General features: G+C 44.3%; 1 protein-coding gene across 6 annotated transcripts in view; it reads right to left on the reverse strand.

Moving 5' to 3' along the window:
* LOC307263771 (uncharacterized protein) overlaps positions 1–21,960 on the reverse strand; it is a 42,491-nt gene that overhangs the window by 6,657 nt on the left and 13,874 nt on the right. The window contains exons 2-10 of one of the 6 annotated variants that reach the window (XM_080045022.1): positions 14,719–14,970; positions 12,147–12,215; positions 8,846–9,009; positions 7,679–7,787; positions 6,580–6,684; positions 2,411–2,530; positions 1,687–1,814; positions 962–1,107; positions 81–340 (exon numbers count right to left, since the gene is read on the reverse strand). In XM_080045022.1, the coding sequence (XP_079901148.1) occupies positions 81–340; positions 962–1,107; positions 1,687–1,814; positions 2,411–2,530; positions 6,580–6,684; positions 7,679–7,787; positions 8,846–9,009; positions 12,147–12,215; positions 14,719–14,970 (1,353 nt within the window). Of the gene's footprint in view, positions 1–80; positions 344–961; positions 1,108–1,686; positions 1,839–2,410; positions 2,531–6,579; positions 6,685–7,678; positions 7,788–8,845; positions 9,010–12,146; positions 12,216–14,718; positions 14,971–21,960 lie in introns of all 6 variants that reach the window. The other 5 variants (XM_080045019.1, XM_080045018.1, XM_080045017.1 and 2 more) reach the window with 5 other exon arrangements.

Genomic DNA, 21,960 nt, shown 5'->3' on the forward strand with positions numbered 1-21,960 from the left:
GGTCACCTTGAGACCTTGTACCTCGTCTCCGGGGGCGACCACACACACACACACACACACACACACACACACACACTCACCCATTTTCTCCTCTGGCGCGACAGCGTCTGGCTGCTGGGGTGTTTCTGGGCCTGTTTCCACGGCGACCGTAGTGACAGTCTGGGGCTGCACCCTGGCGGGGGTCTGGGCCCGTTTGGGTCTGGTCTTGGTGCCAGTGGCAGGAGGGGGAGGGGTCTTCTTGCCCGCCGGGGTTTTGGAGGTCGCCGCGGGAACCAGAGGGGACAGGGGGCGGGCTTTAGGGGCAGCCGGTGACGAAGGCCTCTTTTTGGGCTTCGGGGTGCTGCTGAGAACGGAGAGAATACAGAAACTTGAGCAGGTTTAAAAGAGGAGAGAGAGGGGGATTCCATGCACCACATAGGCTACTGTAGAGTCATAACTAGGTCAGGTGGGAGATATGAAACTCCACAATCGGTCGCCATGATTTTTTGGCTGTAACAGGAGAAGAAGGGGCAGGCAGCCATGTTTTTCCCCCCATTCTGTCTGAGTCACAAACAGACCGGCTGTTGGCAGACTGGCCCTCAAGGGGCTGCTGACTAAACGGTGTCCAGCAGAGGCTATTTCACAGTTAGATTACAGCATTTTGGACCATCTGTCAGACATCATACCTTCTCTAAGGACACATGAGCGCTCTCTCTCTCTCTCTCTACAAAACATTGATAAAGAATCATTTTCATTTTTTTCTACACTGTAACTCAACAAAAGATAACTTCTTGGCAAAATTGTAAAAATGTAAGCAGTTTTCATTAAAACGTAAGAGTTTAAGTTGGCCTCAAAACTCAAAAATCAAAGACAGTTGCCTTGAACATTTAAGATTTCCTTACTTTTAAACTTTTACAGTGTAGCTAGGAATTCAGATTCTGAGTATATACTGTATATAGATATTAGGTGTGTGTTTCCAGACCTGGTCTCCGGCCGGGATCTCTGGGTCGTGGTGGTGCTCGGTGATGTAGTCGGTCTCTTCTTCTGCACTTCTTTTTTAGTGAGAGCGATCTTCTCCTTTTCATTCTCCCTCTCCTTGTCTTTCTTCTCTTTCTTCTTTTTGTCCACCTTGCAGAAAAGATGGAGACAGTTACTACCCCAGGCCAAGGCTGACACAAGAAGGCGTTTTGTAAATGTCAGTATCAGTCACGGTTACCAGACAATGCTACAGAGGCTCCTCGCAGATCGCTTCATTAAACAAGCAAACACGTATTACGCATTCCCGGTTTATTTCCTGACTTGTTAAATTACGATTCTTTAAAAGGATATCTAAAACCTATTTTTCCACACCAAAGTCACACGCATCATGATTTATTCACCAAGTCTATTTCCTTGCACTCAGGCAAGTGTAAAAACTTGTTTGGATCATTTAAAATTCCTTCAAATTGACTGCGTTTCCATTATGATTTTATGGGTGGAAACAGGTGGATAGATACCCACCTAATGATGGGCATTGAACTTATACATCTGAATCATTAAATAAAAAAAAATCCAGAGCAGAAGCAGTTTATGTATTGACAGTATAGGTTTGTGATTTGCTCCGTGTATGAGTGCGTGTCTGAATGGGTTATGGGGCAAAACAAAGTAAAGCGTTTTGGGTCTGTGAAAATCAGTGAAAAGCACTGTATATAATTGGAGTCCATTTACCATTTGTTTGCCTATGGGTGTGGAGTTGCGTCGGCTGGGGCGCTGGGTGATGTCCGGTGTGCTGGCGGAGGAGACTCTCCAGCGCTCGGCGGAGTGAGGGTGGGAGGCGTTCAGAGGACTGGCTGAGGCTGAACGGGAGCAGTGATGACAGTCTGAGTAACATATGAACATGCAGAGAACGGCAGCACAGCCGAGGTCAGGGCCCCAAACCACATACACACACACCATGCAGAGCTATTACATCATAACATGTTGACATTATGACTCAAATAAGCCTATTAGATAAAATTATGAGATTGCAGGATTTTAGTTATTTATTTAGTTCAATCATCCTCTTATTGTTATCCATGAGAAGTGTTATGATTTATAGCAATATGTATTTCTCATTTGACCTGTGGAATCAACTAGTTTGCCAATGGATTATTCATTCAAATCATTTTATAAAACATCAAGCCAAATATTTCCCCATTCGAGCTTCTAAAATATGACACTCTGCAGCTTTCAAAATCCAATTTATACTTGAAAGATGAACTGATGTTGAAGATAATCATTAGCTGCAGCCTCAACTTCAATCAAAGAAAACATCACCGCAGGGTTTTAAATGACAACATCAAAGTATGGTTACAGAGAGAAAGTACAGTATGTTATGGATCAAACAATCTATTTTCCTCACTCCCTGCACAGAGAAGGGGATTGTGGGTACATCACATATTCTCACACTCACGAGAGTCGCTGTTGTTGAGGAGTGTTGCGGCGCTGCGACTGCGGGCCAGGAAAGACAGCGTTGGCGTCATGAGCCGCTCCACGATGCGGCTCTCCCACGGGCTGAGACGCAGGCTGCGGGCTGAACACAAGAGGGCGCTGTTAGGGTCGGGTTACTGTCAGAGTAAAGGGGGCTGCTACTCACCACATCATATCTCCTCCACACAGGTGCACACTCACTCTGCAGGAGGTGAACCGTGACTCATTGACGACACTGCAGCACATCCTCACACTCACACTCACACACACACACACACGCACACACGCACACACACACACGCACACACACACACTGAACAACACTGAACCTCTGTCTGATGCTGAGTGGAGTTTTACGCTGCATTCATGAGCTGCTGGAAAACATCACAAAAACTAAATTCCTTCTCGCGTAAACTGATTTAAAAAAGGATGATTTATGAGGAAATGTTGCTAGGTAAAAATAAAAATGTAATAAAAAGTAAAATTTACTAACAAATAAACACAATCTTATGTATGTTTATTTACCAAGACAAACCCTGATCACTTCCAAAAAGAATGAAGAAGAAGCATGTGTCTTTCAGGTTTGTTTTTTTTCAGACAAAATTTTACATGAATAAAATGCAAAATGGCCGATGATTACGCAGGTCTTTCCACCGGCATCAAAAATGCACACTCAATTATAGAGGTGCTGGGAGAGCATCATTACTGTAATCTCATTGGCTGATTTAGACATCATTTATTGATGCTTTAGGAAGGTCAGGAGGAGGAAGGTTAATTAGCTCTGACACACAGTACTATTTAACCTAACAGAGGTCAGTTGGTCTCAATTGATCAGGGATGGTCTAGTAAAATTAACTATATACAGTACATGAGTATCCATCCACCGACTTAAATTACACATTTCTAACAGATTATTGCTGCCTCTAGGACGTATTTGTGTAACTGAAACTCCGGTCAGCCAATCACACACTCAGACTCACAGACACAGGAAAGTCCCACCGGATGAATGGCTGAACTTTAGCCCACATGTTACACACAAGACCAGACATTAGATAACGACACACAGAGAGGAACAAGCCCAAGTTAATTTTCATGACTTACCACCTTAATAACACTAAAACAAGAGAGAGATGCTGTTTTTTTTCCCGACTTAAATCAAATCCAATGCAGAGCCAAGGGTTGGCATTAGTGTTGTTTGTTTTATATGCAACACGCACACACGCAAGCACGCACGCACGCACGGACGCACACACACACGCGCGCACACACACACACACACACACACACACACACACACACACACACACACACACACACACACACTACTCTGACCTTAACACCATTCTCTTATTATACTGTTATTGTTATGTGTCATGTGATGAAAATTGAATACATATGACGTCCAAGAACAGCAGAATATAATCAAATGCTTCATAATGATTGGTGGAAAACATACACACACATGCCCGCACGCACACACACACACACACACACACACACACACACACACACACACACACACACACACACCAAAAATCTTTCTCTCATGAGGAAAGCAAACTTATAAAGTAGCTTTTTAGTCAGAGATCGGCAAAATCTTTGATTTTGGCAAAATCAAATCAGTCTAAAAAAAATATTAAGAAACTATAGATGCCTCTATATGAATTTTATAAAGCAGAATACTAAAAAAAACGTAAGTGAGAAGAGCAAAAGATTAATAATGTGGAGAGAGACTCTCAATACAGAAGGGTAACTGGAGCAAAAAGTTTAAAATTTAGTTTTTTCTCCTTTTTCAATTTAAACTTTTGACTTGCAGACAGTGACGGACTTATGAAACAAACGAGACACGACGTGTTAAATAGTGATCTTTAGTTGAGATGGTAGACAGTTTCTGTCACCTTCATCCTGTGTTGCTCTTTTGAAACAGTGAAAGACAACAGTAAACACGCTAGTGCACAGGAGACAGAAACATACAGATGGACCCTGAATGCACCATCTCAACATGAGATCAAACACAACACGACAGTTTGTCTGAATCTCTCATTACAAAAACTTCCCCTGACTGACAACGTGCTGTGCACAGATGTTTCAAGTGACAGCTAGGCCATGTGCACCATTGCTTTATTTTTAACCTGCTGACATACTGTAACGGTATGCATGACACCCACAAACACACACTTAACGCACACATAATTATAGTGCAATCACAACAGCGCTGCAGAGGACGCCACGGCACAAAGGTCCACGGCGAGTCTTTGTTTTATAATATTAAAAACATAAAACGTGTCATTACAAAATGTCATTAGCAGGGTTCCTACAGCTTAAGACAACATGGATTTAAGACTTATTTAATGCCACAAATGACAAATGTCATTTAAACACACACAACTAAAAACCCAAAAACAATAATAATGTGTTACTTAAATGTCTCAATGTGACCATATGGATCATGCTAAGCTTATCTGTGTGATGTTAATGTGAGAGGCATTTAGTAAATTATATCATAAAAAGATGCTACCAATTATTTAGAGTTTGTAATACTTCTGAAACGTTGATTAGATACATTCTAATACCAATAAGGCCTTCATTTGAGATGAATGCCTTTTGAGACTTTTTAAGGATCTGTAGGAACCCTTCATATCATAGACTGGGATTTCCTTATGTAACATTACAGGCTGTCACCTCTGCTGCGAGTTCGCCGTATCATTTTAACAACATGTTTTAGGACCAACTGATAACCAGACTACCTCCTGTTACTAGGCAACAGTGTTTTCCCTCCTCCTCCTCCTCCTTCTCCAATGCGGCAAGAGGAAGCTGAGCTGTTGCCTGGCGATCGACTGTTCACCTTGATTTATGAACGTCATAGAACGTCACGACCACCATTCTCCATCATACTATGGTGTGGTATCGACCCAAAGGCCTAAAAATACTTTGCTCTGATATTGATTTTGATTTTGACTCTGACTCTGCAGAAACATGATACAGCTCTTCTTTCATGTTCCCGCAGTAACAGAGCATCTGTATGAGTGATGAAGAAGCACGAAGATTTGAATCTCTATAGTGGCGATGGAGCGCGGAGAAAGCCGAGAGTGGAACTGCTGATTGCACTGAGTGAGTGAGTGATACGATCTGTAATGACACACGACATGAAGCGAGACCAATCTGAGATGAAGACAGCACTGCTTATGGACGACATGTGGCAACTCAGGAGACTGATGATTTGAGTTTGATATAATAAGTCCATTATTTAAATATTTATCATATTCATAATACATCTGTTCCCATGATCAAAAAACACTTTTGCTCGGTTTATTGTCTGAAGTTGTGTGTAAATGAATGATTTTCCCATCAGCCTCGGCTGTGCTTTGTGCTAATCAGCCAATGTTAATGTTAACACACTGAGCTTAGATGCCGAGCATTAACATCAAACATGCTAAACGTCAGCATGTGAGCATTGGCAGTGAGACCGTGTTCCAATAGCATCACAAAAACATTCAGAATATCTGGTAAAGAAAACTGGCTAAATATATTGTTGCCATGGTTGCTGGATGTAAATAACTAACTAAGCAAGAGAAGCCTATTCTCTATGGCTATATAAAGGCTCTATAAAGTCAGATGAATAATGCATAAAACCATAATATAAAACCACACATGTGCATTTAGTTGCTCTGCTTTCAGTCACACTATAATTATCCACCACCACCGACACCAGCAACACACCAAACCAAACCGCCAACAGTACAGTGGAGGGGGGACAAACCAATTGTGACAAGACGGTGCATTGAAACAAACCAAAATATAATCATAAAAATACAGTAATATGGCTTTAGTGATGTCGATGTGTAAAGGGGGAGGGGCCGATCAAAAATGCAAATCAATCAATGACACAACCACCAACTGAAAAAAATCAATATCAAAAACAACCCACGATGCACACGAGACCCATATAGCGTGAGGGAGGTAGGTAAATGACCAGTCACCAAGCAACAGGCAGGCAGGCAGGCCACCAGAAAAAGACGACAGTTATAATCATAAAAGAATCAAAACCAAAAGATTAGAAGGTGGTAAGAGATGAGTAGGAATGAGGAAAGGGGGAAGGAGAGAGGGAGGAGGAGGCCTGCATGGTGGACATTGACGTCGGGTCGTCCTTACTTCTGTTGGGGGAGTTCCAGAGAGTTGCCGAGGACTTGGACAGCCTGTTGTTAATGACAGGGTCCACCTGTCTCGGCAAGTTGACCGTGGAGGCCGAGCATCTGCCTGCACCAGAGAGAACGCATAACAGACAACAACTGTTCACAAGGTGCGGCCCGGGGCATGCGTGCGTTGGTGGGGCGGCCCCAGCTAAAGCCTGGACCTGAAAGGACTCTCTGACCCGTTTCTCTTGAGTTCAAAATGGCTGTTCTTTATAACATTTAGGGGAGAAAGTTAGACTGAATATAGCGGGTGATAAGGAGAGGAATAAGAAGGAAAGTGTGGGAAGGGTGTGGTAGAGTTAGACGTCATATTTTAGAGTAGCTACTTGATTTTCTTTTTCCAGCTGCAAAAAATATCACACACACACTGTACACTCGCTCTCGCACACATTCAGGATCATTCGCACTTTGAAGAGAAAGAGAAACTTGTCTTGACCTCAGTGTTTCAATAGAGGCATCCCGTCACATGTTTGACACCATAAAACAGGACGGTCTGAAAGAAGTGGGGAGGTTAGCTCACAGCTGTTCACACTGCTAATCTAATGAAAACATGTCCACGACAGCTACACTACGTCATCTCTCATGACAACCAAACACCAAAGCCTTAAGAAGTCTTTAAAGGTGTAAGAATCAATGAGAGTTCTGCCATTACAAACTTAACTTTTAAAAAAATAACGGTTTTAGACTTTATTTGGGCAAAGGACAGGGGAATGTTCAGTCTCTATCCTTATCAGAAGATTTGTGAAATTAGGCCTACTTCTTGTGGGATTTGGCGCTATTTAAATAAAATGTTATTAAATTCGCAAATTCACATATAACTGAGTGGGACCCCCGCCCTTATGTCTGCAAACCCCTTCAGGAGCCATTTTCCTTGAGTTGCATCAGTCTGACCAGTGAGTGAGTCGACGCCAGTGCAGCGTTGCAACATGAACAGTTTCTGAAGGACATTCTATAGGCCTATACTTATATAACAATTTCCTGAATTTCCTGGCACTGTGTTCTTGTTTCTATGTTCTCTGAGTGATGATGTGTGGTTGTGGTTCACTTTTAGAACTCACTTTCTCTGCGGGACGTCTGGTTGAGTCCGCCCGCCCACGACCACCTCTGCTGGCGGATCTCGGCCCATGTCTTCTTGGTCGACCTCTTGATAGCCGACTCGTATCTCTCCTGGAAGAGCACACAGGAAAAACTGAGTCAAGAATGTACCTGTTGCATCTATATTCATTTCTATTTTTAAATCCACACAAAACCTTAAGCGTAAAAAGTAATGTGCCAGATTTGTGCTGACTTTATTGAGTCTCCTTAGGTTTCTTGTCTTTAAGCTAAGCTAAGCGCACTAGCTATTGGCTGTAGCATCATATTTAGCCAACAGACATCAGCATGGTATCGATTCTTTTCATCTAACTCTCGGTCATAAAGTAAATAATTCCTTTATCAATGACTCAAATCAATATGTAGTTAGAAGGTTCGATAACGGTTTGGTTGAAGTGCTCACGTCTGATTGCAATGTGTAAATCTACTGTGCACTCTTTGAACTAAAGAGGTTGAAAGCCAAGAAAGGTCCTGAGCAACTGCTGAGATCAATAACTGTTAAGGCAAATTACAGCCTATACAAATTCTGCCCTTAAGACCCCTGGAAAATTGGCTGTGAGCAGTCCAACACTTGGCATCACGACCACATCTCTAATACACAGGCACTTTTCGAGTTGGCTACTAAGCATAAGTGTTACATCAACACTGGCATGGTGTTGATTTTTCCACCAGGACTTTAGTTAACAGTAAATATTTTGAATAGCAGAGCACAGTGCCAGTGACTCGCAATAAAATACATCTGTCTGTGTTATTGAGTGTTTGCCAAATGACGAGGAGAAACGTTCAATTAAACCATATCAGCTTTGTGGTGATCTTGAGAAAGAAGCTTTCTTATTGCATTAAAGAGTTAAACTATCATTTGTTATATAACACATTCAATTGCTGGGACGGTTTTGAGCTGCTAAATCCTGAGTTAAAGGTGAAGTCAGTGATTCTGGAGAACGCTAATTCTCCCTTTTTTCAAAATCAGTGAATATCTCCTCACGATCTGCTATCTGTACTGTGTGTGTGTGTGCGCTCAAGAAAAACATCTGGTTTCAATACACAGCCTAGGCTCTGTAAACGAGTATGTAAACAAAGGGGACCGCCATGGAAAGCAACTAGCCACTTTTAATGTAGTTTTTTCCTCTCACCTTGTTCTTCTCTAGCTTCTGTCTCTGTTTCTCCTCCAGCAGCGCTCTGCGTTTCTCTGTCTTGAGCCTCTGCTCCTCCAGTTTCCTCCTGCGCGTCTCCAGCTGACTCTCCCTCAGACGCCGAGCCTTGTCCTCCTTCTCCAGCCACTGGGCTTTCTTAGCCGCTGCAGAGTCACCACGGAGACAAGGGGTTAGAGGTCAGACAGAGGAGCGAGGGATAGAGAGAGACAGATAGAGTGATAAAAATGACTCGATCACGTGTTTGTCTGAAATCTTTTCCTTCAGTTTGTGTTTCTCTATTGGCACATCTGGTAGATGTTGAGATATTGCACTAGATAAATAATAGCTATGGTTCTTGTCTGGGAATTAGAATTAGAATCAACAGAGTCATTCCACCGGGGGACCATGAATGTCTGTGTGAAATTTCATAACAATCCATCCAATAGTTGTTAAAATATTTCCATCTAGACAAAAAGAGGTGGATTGACCTTTAGACAGACATTACCATCGATGGATTCATAAAAGTTATTCAAAAATGACATGAGAGCCAATCTATGTGTAATATAGTAATTCACCAGAGATGCAAGTTATTCCAAAAATCCTACAATGTGTTTCCCAAACAGAGCGGGGGAAGCAGATGGAAGACACTGTGTTTATTACACACTTTAATCTCGAAAACAGTAAATAAACAGTAGAGTCCCCGCTGTTTATAGCAGCACCCTGCAGCAGCATTGCCAGTTTGTCTTTGCACATACACTGCTGGGACTCATCTGTAGCTCATTTGTTCGAGGAACAATTAAGCAGCGATCAATCCTTGGGAATGAAATCTGCCTTTATGCTCTGTTGCTCTCTCCCTCATAGGTTAGATTTACATCTTTTTATAACACAAACACAAAATATTTTCAACACGGTGGAGAATTAAAACAATAAAATAAATGTCAGGATGGATAATGTGGGTGAGTCATATGCAGGATCCAACAAACGTCATGACATTTTTCAATATTGCCTCATGTTGCTGGGAGTTAGATGGCTTTAGAAAATTCTTTTTGGAGGGTTTAGTTCTGCAGTGTTGTGAGTCAAAGACTTATTTTGTATTTAGTTGAGTTTGCGGCAGCTCATCTTCACTAATGAGCTAAAGAGGCAGAAAAGCCTGAGCCTCTTCGACAATGAGAAAGCTGCCTTCACTCCTCCATAAATCCAATATCCAATTATGCCTCATTTTGTGCAGAAGGGTTGAAAAACATGTTGTTTTAATGCTAGAGGGCGTGCTTTTTTGCATAGATTCTCCACGGTACAAAATATCTTATATAACAGCAAACTCCATTGTTCACAAATGTTCCGATAAATTCCTTGTTAAGAGGTGGAGTCAGCGATTCTGGAGAATGCTTGTTGTCAAAATGACTTTCTGTCAAAATCAGTGAATATCTCCTCACAATCTGCTTGTACTGTGTGTGCACTGAGAAAATCGAGTGTAATACACAACCCGGTAAACGAAACGGGTATGTAAACACAAAGGAGGCCCACAGTATGTAGCAACATGCCAATTTACAGAGGCTAGGCTGTGTATTATTAACACTGGTTTTTTTTCAACGCACGAACAGAACTGACATGTAGCAGATCGTGAGAAGATATTCACCGATTTAGACAACAAGCGTTCTCCAGAATCACTGCCTAAACCTTCAAGGGATAAAGGTACAGTGAACATCATGTTTTGTGACCTACATACAAGTACAGTATATGCACAGCAAAGGTTTTCAGCAAATTGCATACTGCGCATGAAAAAAAGCCTAAACATTGTACCATGTAATTACAGGCAGTAATGTCAGTCTGCAGGAGACTAAACTTATCTCAGATCAGCTGAAGGAGAGTAAACCTCCGATATCATCGATACAAAACCCAGCAGAAATCCCCTTTAACTGAGCAGGGGCTGGGACTGCACGGCCATTTTTAATGATGCTAATTAAAGTAGTAATTAAATCTAATCAGTCTGAGAGGCCTGGTCTCGGTTCACGGTAATGACGGCTCATTTTTCATGCCTCGCGCCTCCGGGCACCGTGGAAACGCCCAGCAAGCTCTTCTCTGATTGGCTGCTGACGATTTGGCCTTTTATCCACAGGGAGAGAAGCCCTGTGTTTTAAAGATCTTGTCTCTCCTCCTGTCTTTGGGCTACAACAATGTTTTCTTAGGAGAGAAAAGCTTCATTTTGCCGCCAAAAAGTTAAACCATAATTATAGGTGTGGGGCCGTGCACGGTGTGTGGGAAATGTGAAATAACATAAAGTGAAAAAAAACACATTTAAGGCGAGACATGGCATGCAATAATATGTGTTCAAGCACTGGTCAATTTGAGATATTTGGCCATTTTTCTTCCATAACATGTCTTTTTTCACACTAGTATAAATACAAGGTCCAAAATGTACATTTAGGTGTTTATTTTACTTTACCCTGTCTGCTTACATCTGTATATTTCTCCTGTGCAACCATCTTTAACGGCCGTAATCACAACATTAGTTGCTGAGACACTCCAAACCAAAAATCTCAACTTCCAATATCAACTAAACTTTCCATTATCATTTTAAGAACTATTCTGAAGGTTATTACAGAAGGATTTGGTCATATGTTGTCAATAGTCTGATTTAAGATTCATTTTGTTCTTAAAATGTGTAGAAATGCATTTTTAAGACCTTTACATAGTATACGTTGAACTAAAAAAAGGAAAGAAGGCTATGTCCAAAATCTGTTCCATAAAACAATGGACTCTAATATGTTGTGATAATGAAATAACGATTTTAACTCCGGCTTTTTACATCCAAGTAATCAACTGGCAAAGTTTCATGATGATATATGTCATTAAAAAATGTTACCCTATTCACCAGCAGTGTCTCAACTTAAATGTAACATGGATTCAGAAGTCTCCAACAAATCATGACAAAAAAACATGTATACAACACGATTGATTGATCAATGGAGGGAAAAAAGAAAATGTGTGACTGTGAATCTGATCTGAAGTTTTAGAGATTATTCCTGAATGGCATGAGGGCTGCGATGGTTTTATAGTGAAGCCCCTTACCTTGCTGCTGAGTTGCCTGTTCTGAAAGCCATGCAAGGAGAAAAAACAACAACGAGAGACGACAACAACCGTCAGTCACGTCAGAGGAAAAGTTAATACTTCATTAAGGAGAGAATAGAAGAGATCAAACCCCAGCTTCATGCAGAGATTTCTTATTAGAGAAATCAAGTTCAGGACCCAAGCTTTTTGTTTTAAGAAAACGTGATGTCAGTATTAGTTTATCAAGTCTTACCGATATATCTGGCTCTCTCCTCTCTCCGCTCCTTGGCCTGTTTCTGTCTTTGCTCTGAGCTCACGGCATCTGTGGGGAAAAAGAAAAAGAATACATAAAACTCACTCGGAGGCAGCCTGTCTGTCTTATGATCCCCCCTAGGATTAGCAGGTGAAGAAAAACATCTGGGCTATCTTCCATAAGTCCTAGACACAGATAGGGAGCAGAAAATAAGACATATATTAGATTTTATTTGTGGTCTTTTTTTTGCTAAATTTCTTCAGCAGGAAGTTGTTAAAATGACTGGGGGCTGTGGGTTGTCACGAGAAACGAGGACCAAGACATGTTAACGAGTATTTTTTTCAGAGCTGTGAGTATCACAAACAAGATGCGACTGACTTTCACTGCACTGCGGTGGCTGCAGAAGACAAACAGTATCTCTGAAAACCAGAAAATAAAGTATATGTTACAGATATACAGTGTCGTGCTTATTTCTGAGAACACATTGAAAATTGTTAATATTTGAATGTTAAACCGTTTAATATTTTTAGAAGGTTATTTGATTGAAAAACACTTTAAAAACTGTTTGTGTTCAGAAATATTTGGAACAAGATTGTCTAGGTCTGAATATCATTGACTAATGTAAAACATCTTAGGAAGAAACAAGGCTAAACGCTTAGTGTGGGCAAAGAAATGTCAGCCTTTCACTGTGGATGCATGGGAAAAGGCCAATTTACGGAAACATCCATGTTAGATATTTATTGCAGTCACATAAGGGTGAACAGAGCATGTGAAGATAAAAAGAGGAGAGGGAGGGAGAATGATACTGCAGTGGATCAAACCCTTAGAATGTTCAAGTCTAGAGATGGACACCTGCACAAATAGAAATGTCTTGACTAACGGTCTCAGACTTTTGGACTGTGTATGAAAAAGCCACTTGATACAATTCAGCCGTGCAGGTTTCATTCATTGATTCAGCACCAAGGTCAATGCAGCTCCACAATGCTAAACCACTTGTGTAGCTGGACGTCTGCTTTTCCCTCCTCTGCAGCTGTAATCTGCCTGAATCCTGCTTCACCGTGAAAGACGCAGCGGTGCAACGCGGGGATTTGTGTTGTTGCTCTTTTCAATACTTTTCCTTCAAGCTGTTTGAAAAGCCACGACTGAAGAGCCTTATACACACTGATGGATAGCATGACTCCCCGGGGTGCATCACTGAGCCCTTCTCCTCCTCTCGCTCCGTGCTATGTGATATATTTTATGTCGCGCTTTCTCAGCCAATCACAGGGATGAGGGGGTGGGGTAGGGGGGGGGGGGGGGGCATACAGCTCCTTCGGCCCCATCACCATAGCAACCTGACTCTCTCATGCCCACCTCCTTTTTTTCGAGCGTTTCAGTCCGGCTGATATGCAGCAGACACTTTGAAGCACTGGCAGCAATAAATCTCTTGTCCCACTAGAGACGTCACTAAATCTAACCCCTACACTCACACATACACACACACACACACACACACACACACACACACACACACACACACACAAACACACACACACCCTATCATCACTCTTCCTCCACACTATAGCCTACATCCCGTCTCCCCCATAACAAATGGCGATTTTGGCCGTCAGCCACGACCATCTGTCTGCTATTGAACGACTTAATGTACATTCAAACATCCATTTTGACGTGTGTGTTAAAACCATGCATAGAGGCTTTTAGTTTTGATTATGTTTACATGTTGTCTTTTTAAAGCAAGGTCAGAGATGAATCGTGGAGGGTAAACATGCAACACCTTCCATTTTACTAGTCCTTTCATTCTTGTAACGCCTGTACAAGATTTCATTTGTGTTTTTTTCAGATGATGTGGGAGTTTTTCTTTGTGTGCCCACAGCCTGATACAGTCCCATCGTGGGCAGTGGTCTGAGAAAATGCTGACTTTACATGTTTTTCTTTACATCGGCTCTTAAATAACTAATAATGTGGGGAAAAAAGAGGTAGATGGGAAAATGTAAGCATTTCATTCTGCTTCAATTCATTCTCATTTCAATTTGTAGCTCTTGTTTAACAGCCTATTCGACATCATGACAGTTATGACCTTGCATTGTGTCTGTTTAATTAAAACGAAGCAGCGATATCTCCTGACTGCTTTGTTCTGCTTTAATTTCCTTTTTCATACCTAGAAACCTAGCGTGCTATCTGATCACAGCCTTCTGTTGTCTGTCTGATGGAAAAAAAACAAGCACCAAAACTGCATGGTATAACAATATCTTGTGTATTACAGCTTATGTTTGCTAATCAACGTAGATTATTACTTCAAAGATCAACAACACTGCTGCTGGAGATATTATCATCAAAACAGCCAAAGTAACAATACTTACACTAGTACTATATTTTTAGTAAGTGTCTTTCATGTCTTAGATTCTCTTATGTGTTCTTTGTAATGCATTTTTGTATTTTAAGAATGCTTCTGTGTTTGTTGTATGAAAACTAAATCTTGAACGTGTAGAATTGAACATTTCCTTGTAGTGATCATTTTAGACCAAAAACCAAGATGTCTGGAAAAAAAAAAACCTGTCCATAATAACTGTACCTTTCTTGGGCTGCGGGCTGCTGCTGTTCTCCGGTGTGGAGGGCCGGCCATCTGTCTTGGAGGAGGCCTCTGTCCTGGTGGGGGGCTCTGTGTTAGTGTGGGTCTCTGTGTTGGGTGTCTCTGTGTCAGGACTGCAGTCTGTCTTAGGGGACAGGTCAGTGAAGGCCGAGTCGTCTGAAGTCAGAGGGTCTTTGCCCAAACACTTGTCCCCATTCTGAATGACCTGGGACTCTGGCTGCAGCAGGGGCAGAGCTGCAAGACAGAAAACAAAAAAGTATGAACGATTAATAACAAGAAAATATACTGTGAAAAAGCAGAATTCGAACCTGATAGAGGACGTTTTGTTCAATTATCTGCTATATTACAACACTAACAGTTTTATAAACTCCTGCGCCAGTGTCAAGGGGCGACACAGGGTCAAGTTTGTAAACGCTGCCATACTAAGAAATACAGAGAGAGCTTTGTGGAGCTGATAAGGCTTAATCAACTTTGTGAAAACCTGTTAAGCAATGGCTTGAATGCAATCTACATTCATTTATAATGAAAAACTTACACACTAGCTTAAATCACCCTCTTTTTGGTATAGTCAGTGATACTATTTGAATAATGCATAAGTTCTTGCTGTCGTGTCATTCACCATTAGTGTGGAGTCTCCAAAGTGACGCTTCCAGTGAACACTAGTGACTTTCTTTCTACATCCATTGCTGACTCGCCTTCACCGTTTTAAATCTGGAAATCCCTTTTTGTGAATTCACTAACACAACGCTCTCGCCCCGTTAGAAATCAATAACATCTCTTTCACAAGCCATTCACACACATCAGTCTATCCCACATCCGTCCCTGAAGGTTTAAGTCCTGTGGAGAGGTGTCAAACACACCAGCAGTAGGTGAGAGACGAGCGTGGGAATAAATCCCAGTTGCCTTTAAAAGGAGTGTAAACAAAAGCAACAGATTTACGGTAAAAGAAAATTAATAAAACATATACGCATCCATTTTTACTTTGGTGGTAGGACAACATTAGAGATTTGTTGTGTATGTCTATTTTGTGCTTCTCTCCGTTAAAAGAAGAATGCTTACACAGTGACTGTCATGGGAATAATTTATGATATAAAGCTTAATTACCCCCATAGAGAGACACCAAAACTGATATACAAATCCCTTGACTTTAATGTGAGGCACAAAATGCTCATGTGGGTACAACAGTACCATTCATGAACAAAGTTTAATAATCAAATGATTGTTTTAGTGTCGTGATCACAGCTGGCTGCTGTGCGCTCCTCCTCCTTCTGCCACTCCCACTCCCCCTGTCTGTCTCCACACCTGGTTCTCATCACCAATCAACTCACCTACATCTACTCCTGGTTTCCCTGCTGTCGTCGCCAGATCGTTATCATTCCCTACCGTGGTAACTATTCACGCCTGGCTCCAGTTGTTAGTAACTCGCTCGTTCTAGTTTCCCGTATAGTTTTTGTGATCCTTCTTAACTTGTGTTTTCCTCTGCCTGCAGTTACCCGGATCACTACCTCCAGTCTACCTACCTGCTGCACTACCCCTGGCTTCCCCATTCACCACCTGCTCCCCACCTCGTTAAATAAACCTTTTTATTTAAATCCTACTTCGCCTCTGTCTGCTCTTGGGTCCAGCATCGTAACCGTAACAGAACGATCTGGCCAAAAATGGACCCAGCGGACATGGACTTTATCCGCGGAGCTCTCGCCGCCCAAGGCTCTCGGGTTGCGGAGCACAGCAAAGCCCTCTGGGACGCTATGGAAGCCTTTAAGAATCTCGCTACTCGAGTTACTCAGTTGGGTGCGCAATTGGACTTACTGGCCTCCCACATCACAGCGCTTCCACTACCAGCGGCACCTCCGCCTGCTCCCACTCTCCCGTCACACCTGCCACGAGCTCGTGAGCCCTTCATTCCTGCGCCGGAGCGCTATTCTGGAGACATGGGTACGTGCAGAGCCTTTTTGATCCAGTGTTCCCTAGTTTTCAGTCAGCAGCCTCTCACCTACCCCACTGAAAAGGCGAAGATCGCTTACATTTTGGGGTCACTTAAGGGTAATGCACTAGCGTGGGCTTCAGCAGTATGGGACAGTGATTCCCCAGTTAATGACAATTTTGACCTTTTTGTAGCTGAGATGAGGAAGGTTTTTGATCACCCAGTAGAGGGAGGGAACGCCGCCAAACGGCTTATTTCTCTACGTCAGGGCTCCCGCAGTGTAGCTGAGTTCTCCGTTGAGTTCAGGACCTATGCAGCCAGGTCAGGCTGGAACGACAAGTCACTACGTGGGCTTTTTCTTTCCGGTCTCAGTGAGACAATCAAGGATGAGCTGGCTACTAGGGAGGAAGCGGACACTCTCGATGAAATGATTTCCCTCTCTATCCGGCTGGATAATCGCCTACGCGAGCGGCGTAGGGAGAAGACAGTCAGCTCCGTGCCCCCGGCATCCGCTGCTTCCCATTCTCCACACTTCCCTGAAACTGCCCTCTCTGCTCCCGTGACGCATGCTGTCACTGAAGAGGAGCCCATGCAGCTGGGCCGCACACGTCTCACCCAGGCAGAGCGGCGTCATCGGATTAAGACCGGAGTGTGTCTGTACTGTGCGCTGCCCGGGCATCTCATCTCCACCTGTCCGTCACTGCCCGAGGGGCAGGGCTCTGCCGTGAGACTCGGGGCCCTGCTGTGCCACGCCTCCTCCGTCCCCGTTCCTCACTGTTCTCGCTCACTGCTGGATGCTACTCTCCTGTCCCTCGGTCATCCCTTTCCTGTGTCAGCCCTGGTGGATTCTGGAGCGGAGGAGAACTTCATTGACGCCGGTTTCGCGTCTCAGGTTGGCATGAGTTTGGAACAATTACCCTCTCCCTTAACTGTTAACGCCTTAGATGGCCACCACCTGGCCCTTATTACTCACCGTACCAAGCCCCTTGAGTTAATTGTTTCTGGTAATCACCACGAGATTCTTCAGTTTCATGTCATCCTGTCTCCCCTCACTCCCCTGGTGCTGGGTCACCCCTGGCTCAAGCGGCACAATCCCCAATTTGACTGGTCTTCTGGCAAGGTGGTGAGTTGGAGCACTTTTTGCCATTCCACCTGCTTACAATCTGCTCTGTCACCAGCAGAGGAAGGTGTTCCATTGCCACAGGAACCCCCCGACCTCTCCTTGGTTCCCTCACATTATCATGACCTGGGAGAGGTCTTTAGTAAGTGTTGTGCGCTCACCCTGCCTCCTCATCGCTCCTATGACTGTGCCACTGATCTCCTCCCCGGCGCCCCTTTGCCCAGTAGTCACCTGTTTAACTTGTCCCGTCCTGAGAGGGAGGACATGGAGAAGGTCAGGGCAGTGACAGACTGGCCCATCCCTGATTCCCGCAAGAAACTGCAGCAGTTTCTGGGATTTGCCAATTTTTTCCGGAGGTTCATCTGTGACTACAGCAGGGTTGCAGCCCCTCTCACCCGTCTCACCTCTCCTGCCCTCCCATTTGCCTGGACGCCTGAGGCGGACGCTGCCTTCTCCGACCTTAAAAGGCTTTTCTCGTCTGCTCCCATCCTTATCCAACCGGACCCCTCCAGGCAGTTCATCGTGGAGGTTGATGCATCTGACACTGGGGTGGGGGCGGTCCTGTCCCAGCGCTCAGCTTCTGATGAGAAGATTCACCCCTGCGCTTTTTTCTCTCGCCGGCTGGTTCCTGCTGAGCGTAACTATAAGGTGGGTGACAGAGAACTGCTGGCTGTTAAACTGGCGTTGGAGGAATGGCAGTACTGGCTGGTGGGGGCAGAACAGCCGTTTGTGGTTTGGACCGACCACAAGAATTTGTCTTACATTCAGACGGCCAAGCGCCTAAGTTCCCGTCAGGCCCAGTGGGCCTTGTTTTTTGGACGTTTCAATTTCACCCTCATTTACCGGCCCGGGTCCCACAACGTCAAGCCTGACGCCCTCTCTCGTCAATTCACCGCTGTGAACACACCGGTCCTCCCTGACACTATCCTCTCTCCTTCCTGCCTCAAGCTGGCCTGCACGGTTGATGCTCGGGCCTCTAATGGCCACACAGTTCGTCCCCACGTGCCTTTCAAGCACCCTGTGTCTCATCCCCAGCTGCCTTTCAAGCACCCTGTGCCTCATCCCCAGGTGCCTGTCCAGCGCCCTGTGCCTTATCCGCAGTATCCCGTCCAGCGCCCTGTGCCTTATCCGCAGTATCCCGTCCAGAAGCCGGTGCCTCATCCCCTCTTGGAGCGTAAACCATATTCTCCGATTCCCCTCTGGGGCACAGAGCCTCATCCCCAGGTGTCCGACGATTCCCCGGTGCCCGTGGGGCCCCCTGTGTATTCCCAGTTTCCCCTCTATGAGCCAGAGCCTCATCCCCAGGTGTTGGAGGATTCCGAGCCTCATCCGGATGTGGTCAAGGACTCTGAACCTCTTCCCCAGGTGGTCAAGGAGACCGGGCCTGCTCCCCAGGTGGTCAAGGAGACGGAGCCTCATCCCCAGGTGGTCAAGGACTCGGAGCCTCATCTCCAGGTGACTTTCTGGGACCGCGAGCCTCTTCCTGAGCGCCACTCGAGGGAGCCTTTTTATGATCCCCGGTATCCTGACTTCAACCCTGAGCCTCATCCCCAAGTGGTCAAGGACCAAGAGCCTCGTCTCCAGTTTCCTGTCTGGGATTCCGAGCCCTCGTTTCCAGTGACGGACCCTGAGCCTCAGCCCCACGTTCCCCTCTCTGAGCCTGAACCTCTTCCCCAGGTGGTCAAGGAGACCGGGCCCATCCAGATTGGCCTAGGCCGCCAAGAGGCGTCCATTGAGGAGGGGGTACTGTCGTGATCACAGCTGGCTGCTGTGCGCTCCTCCTCCTTCTGCCACTCCCACTCCCCCTGTCTGTCTCCACACCTGGTTCTCATCACCAATCAACTCACCTACATCTACTCCTGGTTTCCCTGCTGTCGTCGCCAGATCGTTATCATTCCCTACCGTGGTAACTATTCACGCCTGGCTCCAGTTGTTAGTAACTCGCTCGTTCTAGTTTCCCGTATAGTTTTTGTGATCCTTCTTAACTTGTGTTTTCCTCTGCCTGCAGTTACCCGGATCACTACCTCCAGTCTACCTACCTGCTGCACTACCCCTGGCTTCCCCATTCACCACCTGCTCCCCACCTCGTTAAATAAACCTTTTTATTTAAATCCTACTTCGCCTCTGTCTGCTCTTGGGTCCAGCATCGTAACCGTAACATTTAGTCAGTTAAATACATTTCCTCAGATTTGACAAAGCTCCTCCTAGAGCCACCACTGGGTTTGCCTGTTGTGTGGTGCTCGCCATGACTTAAAGATTAACTTTAACATGTACAATTAGTAGAATATGTGCACCTTTGAATCTGCAGATTAAATTACCCCTGCATTCAAAATCAAGAGTATGTAACACAAAGCAAAGGTACGTATGTTAACTTCCTTACATTAACACCATTGATGCATCACCCACACAGATCCGGTCAAGAGGCCCAGACTTCCTAACCTCTGACCCTTGCAGAAGTTGACAAAGACGCAGTGAAAAAAGACACAAAACAAAACACATCCTGTCTTTGCTTTCAATTTTGGTTTCACACTCGGGACATCCTGCATCCCTCCCATTACCCCGCTGCCTGGATGTCAGACTGGAGAAGCCGGTGAGAAACTGAAGCTGCAGTGACGCATGGGAGGGGAATGGAGGGGGGAAGAATTAGTAGACGGGACGATTTAAGCACTTTCTACAAGGACAAGTGAAGGGTGAGAAGAGAGATCTATAGAGAGAGAGAGAGAGAGAGAGAGAGAGAGAGAGAGAGAGAGAGAGAGAGAGAGAGAGAGAGAGAGAGAGAGAGAGAGAGAGAGAGAGAGAGAGAGAGAGAGAGAGAGAGAGAGAGAGAGAGAGAGAAGAGCTGCAGGATGTTTTTACAATGACAGAGGGCTGAGGAAAAAGGGAGTGGAGGATTTGGGAGGAGGAGGAGAGATAAAGACAGAAGCAGCTAAGGCCCAGAGACTAGAACATCAGCGTCCTATCTTATCACAGCCCTCTGTTGTCTGTCGGAAGGGAACACTAGCAATTGAACGGTAATAGCAATCTCTTGTGTATTACAGCTTGTATTTGCTAATCAACATAGCTTATCGCTTCGAAGATCCACAAAATTGCTGCTGGAAAATATTAGCATCAAAACAGTCAGAGACACTATCAAAGCAATACCAGGTCATACCTACGTATATTTTAAATTTGTTTGCACTATTATGTCATAGATTCTCTTGTGTTCTTCATACATTTTCTTTTTTTATATATGTATTTTGCATTGTTGGAGGGAGCCTGAGATTTAAGGTGAGTCAGTGAATGCTCCTGTAGGCTGTTTGTTGTGCACAATGATACAAAGCCTATAGGATGTGTATTAATACCAGATTTTATTCAGCTCACACACAGTATGGACAGGTAGCGGATCGCAAAGTGATGTTAAGTGGTTTTGACAACAAACGTTCCTCCAGAATAGCTGACTCTGCCAAGTTTAAGATTAATGTGACATTATACAAATAAGTGCTGGAGACACAATGAGAGATAGTGATGCAACAAGGTGAGAGTCTGCGGGCTCTCTGCCAGCTCTCCGCTCCAGTCAGCCAAAGGTGGGCAGATGGAGTGTGACGTCCGTCCAAAACATTCACCCAACCACACAAATCACAGATTAACACTGGGCCCCTCTCCAGTTGTACTTCAATACAGAGCTTAACGCACAGGTTGCTCCATAGAATACTAATGGAGGAATAATAGGATGTGAATTAGTGCCCCAGCGTGTGTGTGTGTGCGAGTAAGTGTGAGTTTGTGTGTGTGTGTGTGTGTGTGTGTGTGTGTGTGTGTGTGTGTGTGTGTGTGTGTGTGTGTGTGCAGATAAGAAAGGGAGATGCAGGATGGCACGGTTTCTACCTGATGTTAACACAGGGATTAGGATTTGGCCAAACAGAGGATTGCTCCTTCTTACATGACAAGGTTACTAGTTCACTTAGTTTGGCTGATTCTTGAATTTGATCAGTTCTTGAGCCTTGTACGGCTGTAAGAGGCCAGAGGAGTCCAAATTAGGAACGATCAGGGTGATGGAGATCGCTCGGATTCCTAGAATTTAAAATATTCTTGGGAGAAAAAAGAATGAGTATAAGGGTGTATTCACACATGGAAAGTCCGTTAGTTCACTTGCTTTGGTCCAGACCAAATAGAATTTGGATTTTTTTGTTTGGTGTGGTCCACT

This window comes from Ammodytes marinus (genome assembly GCF_949987685.1).
Source record: "Ammodytes marinus genome assembly, chromosome: 17".
Lineage (NCBI taxonomy): Eukaryota > Metazoa > Chordata > Actinopteri > Uranoscopiformes > Ammodytidae > Ammodytes > Ammodytes marinus.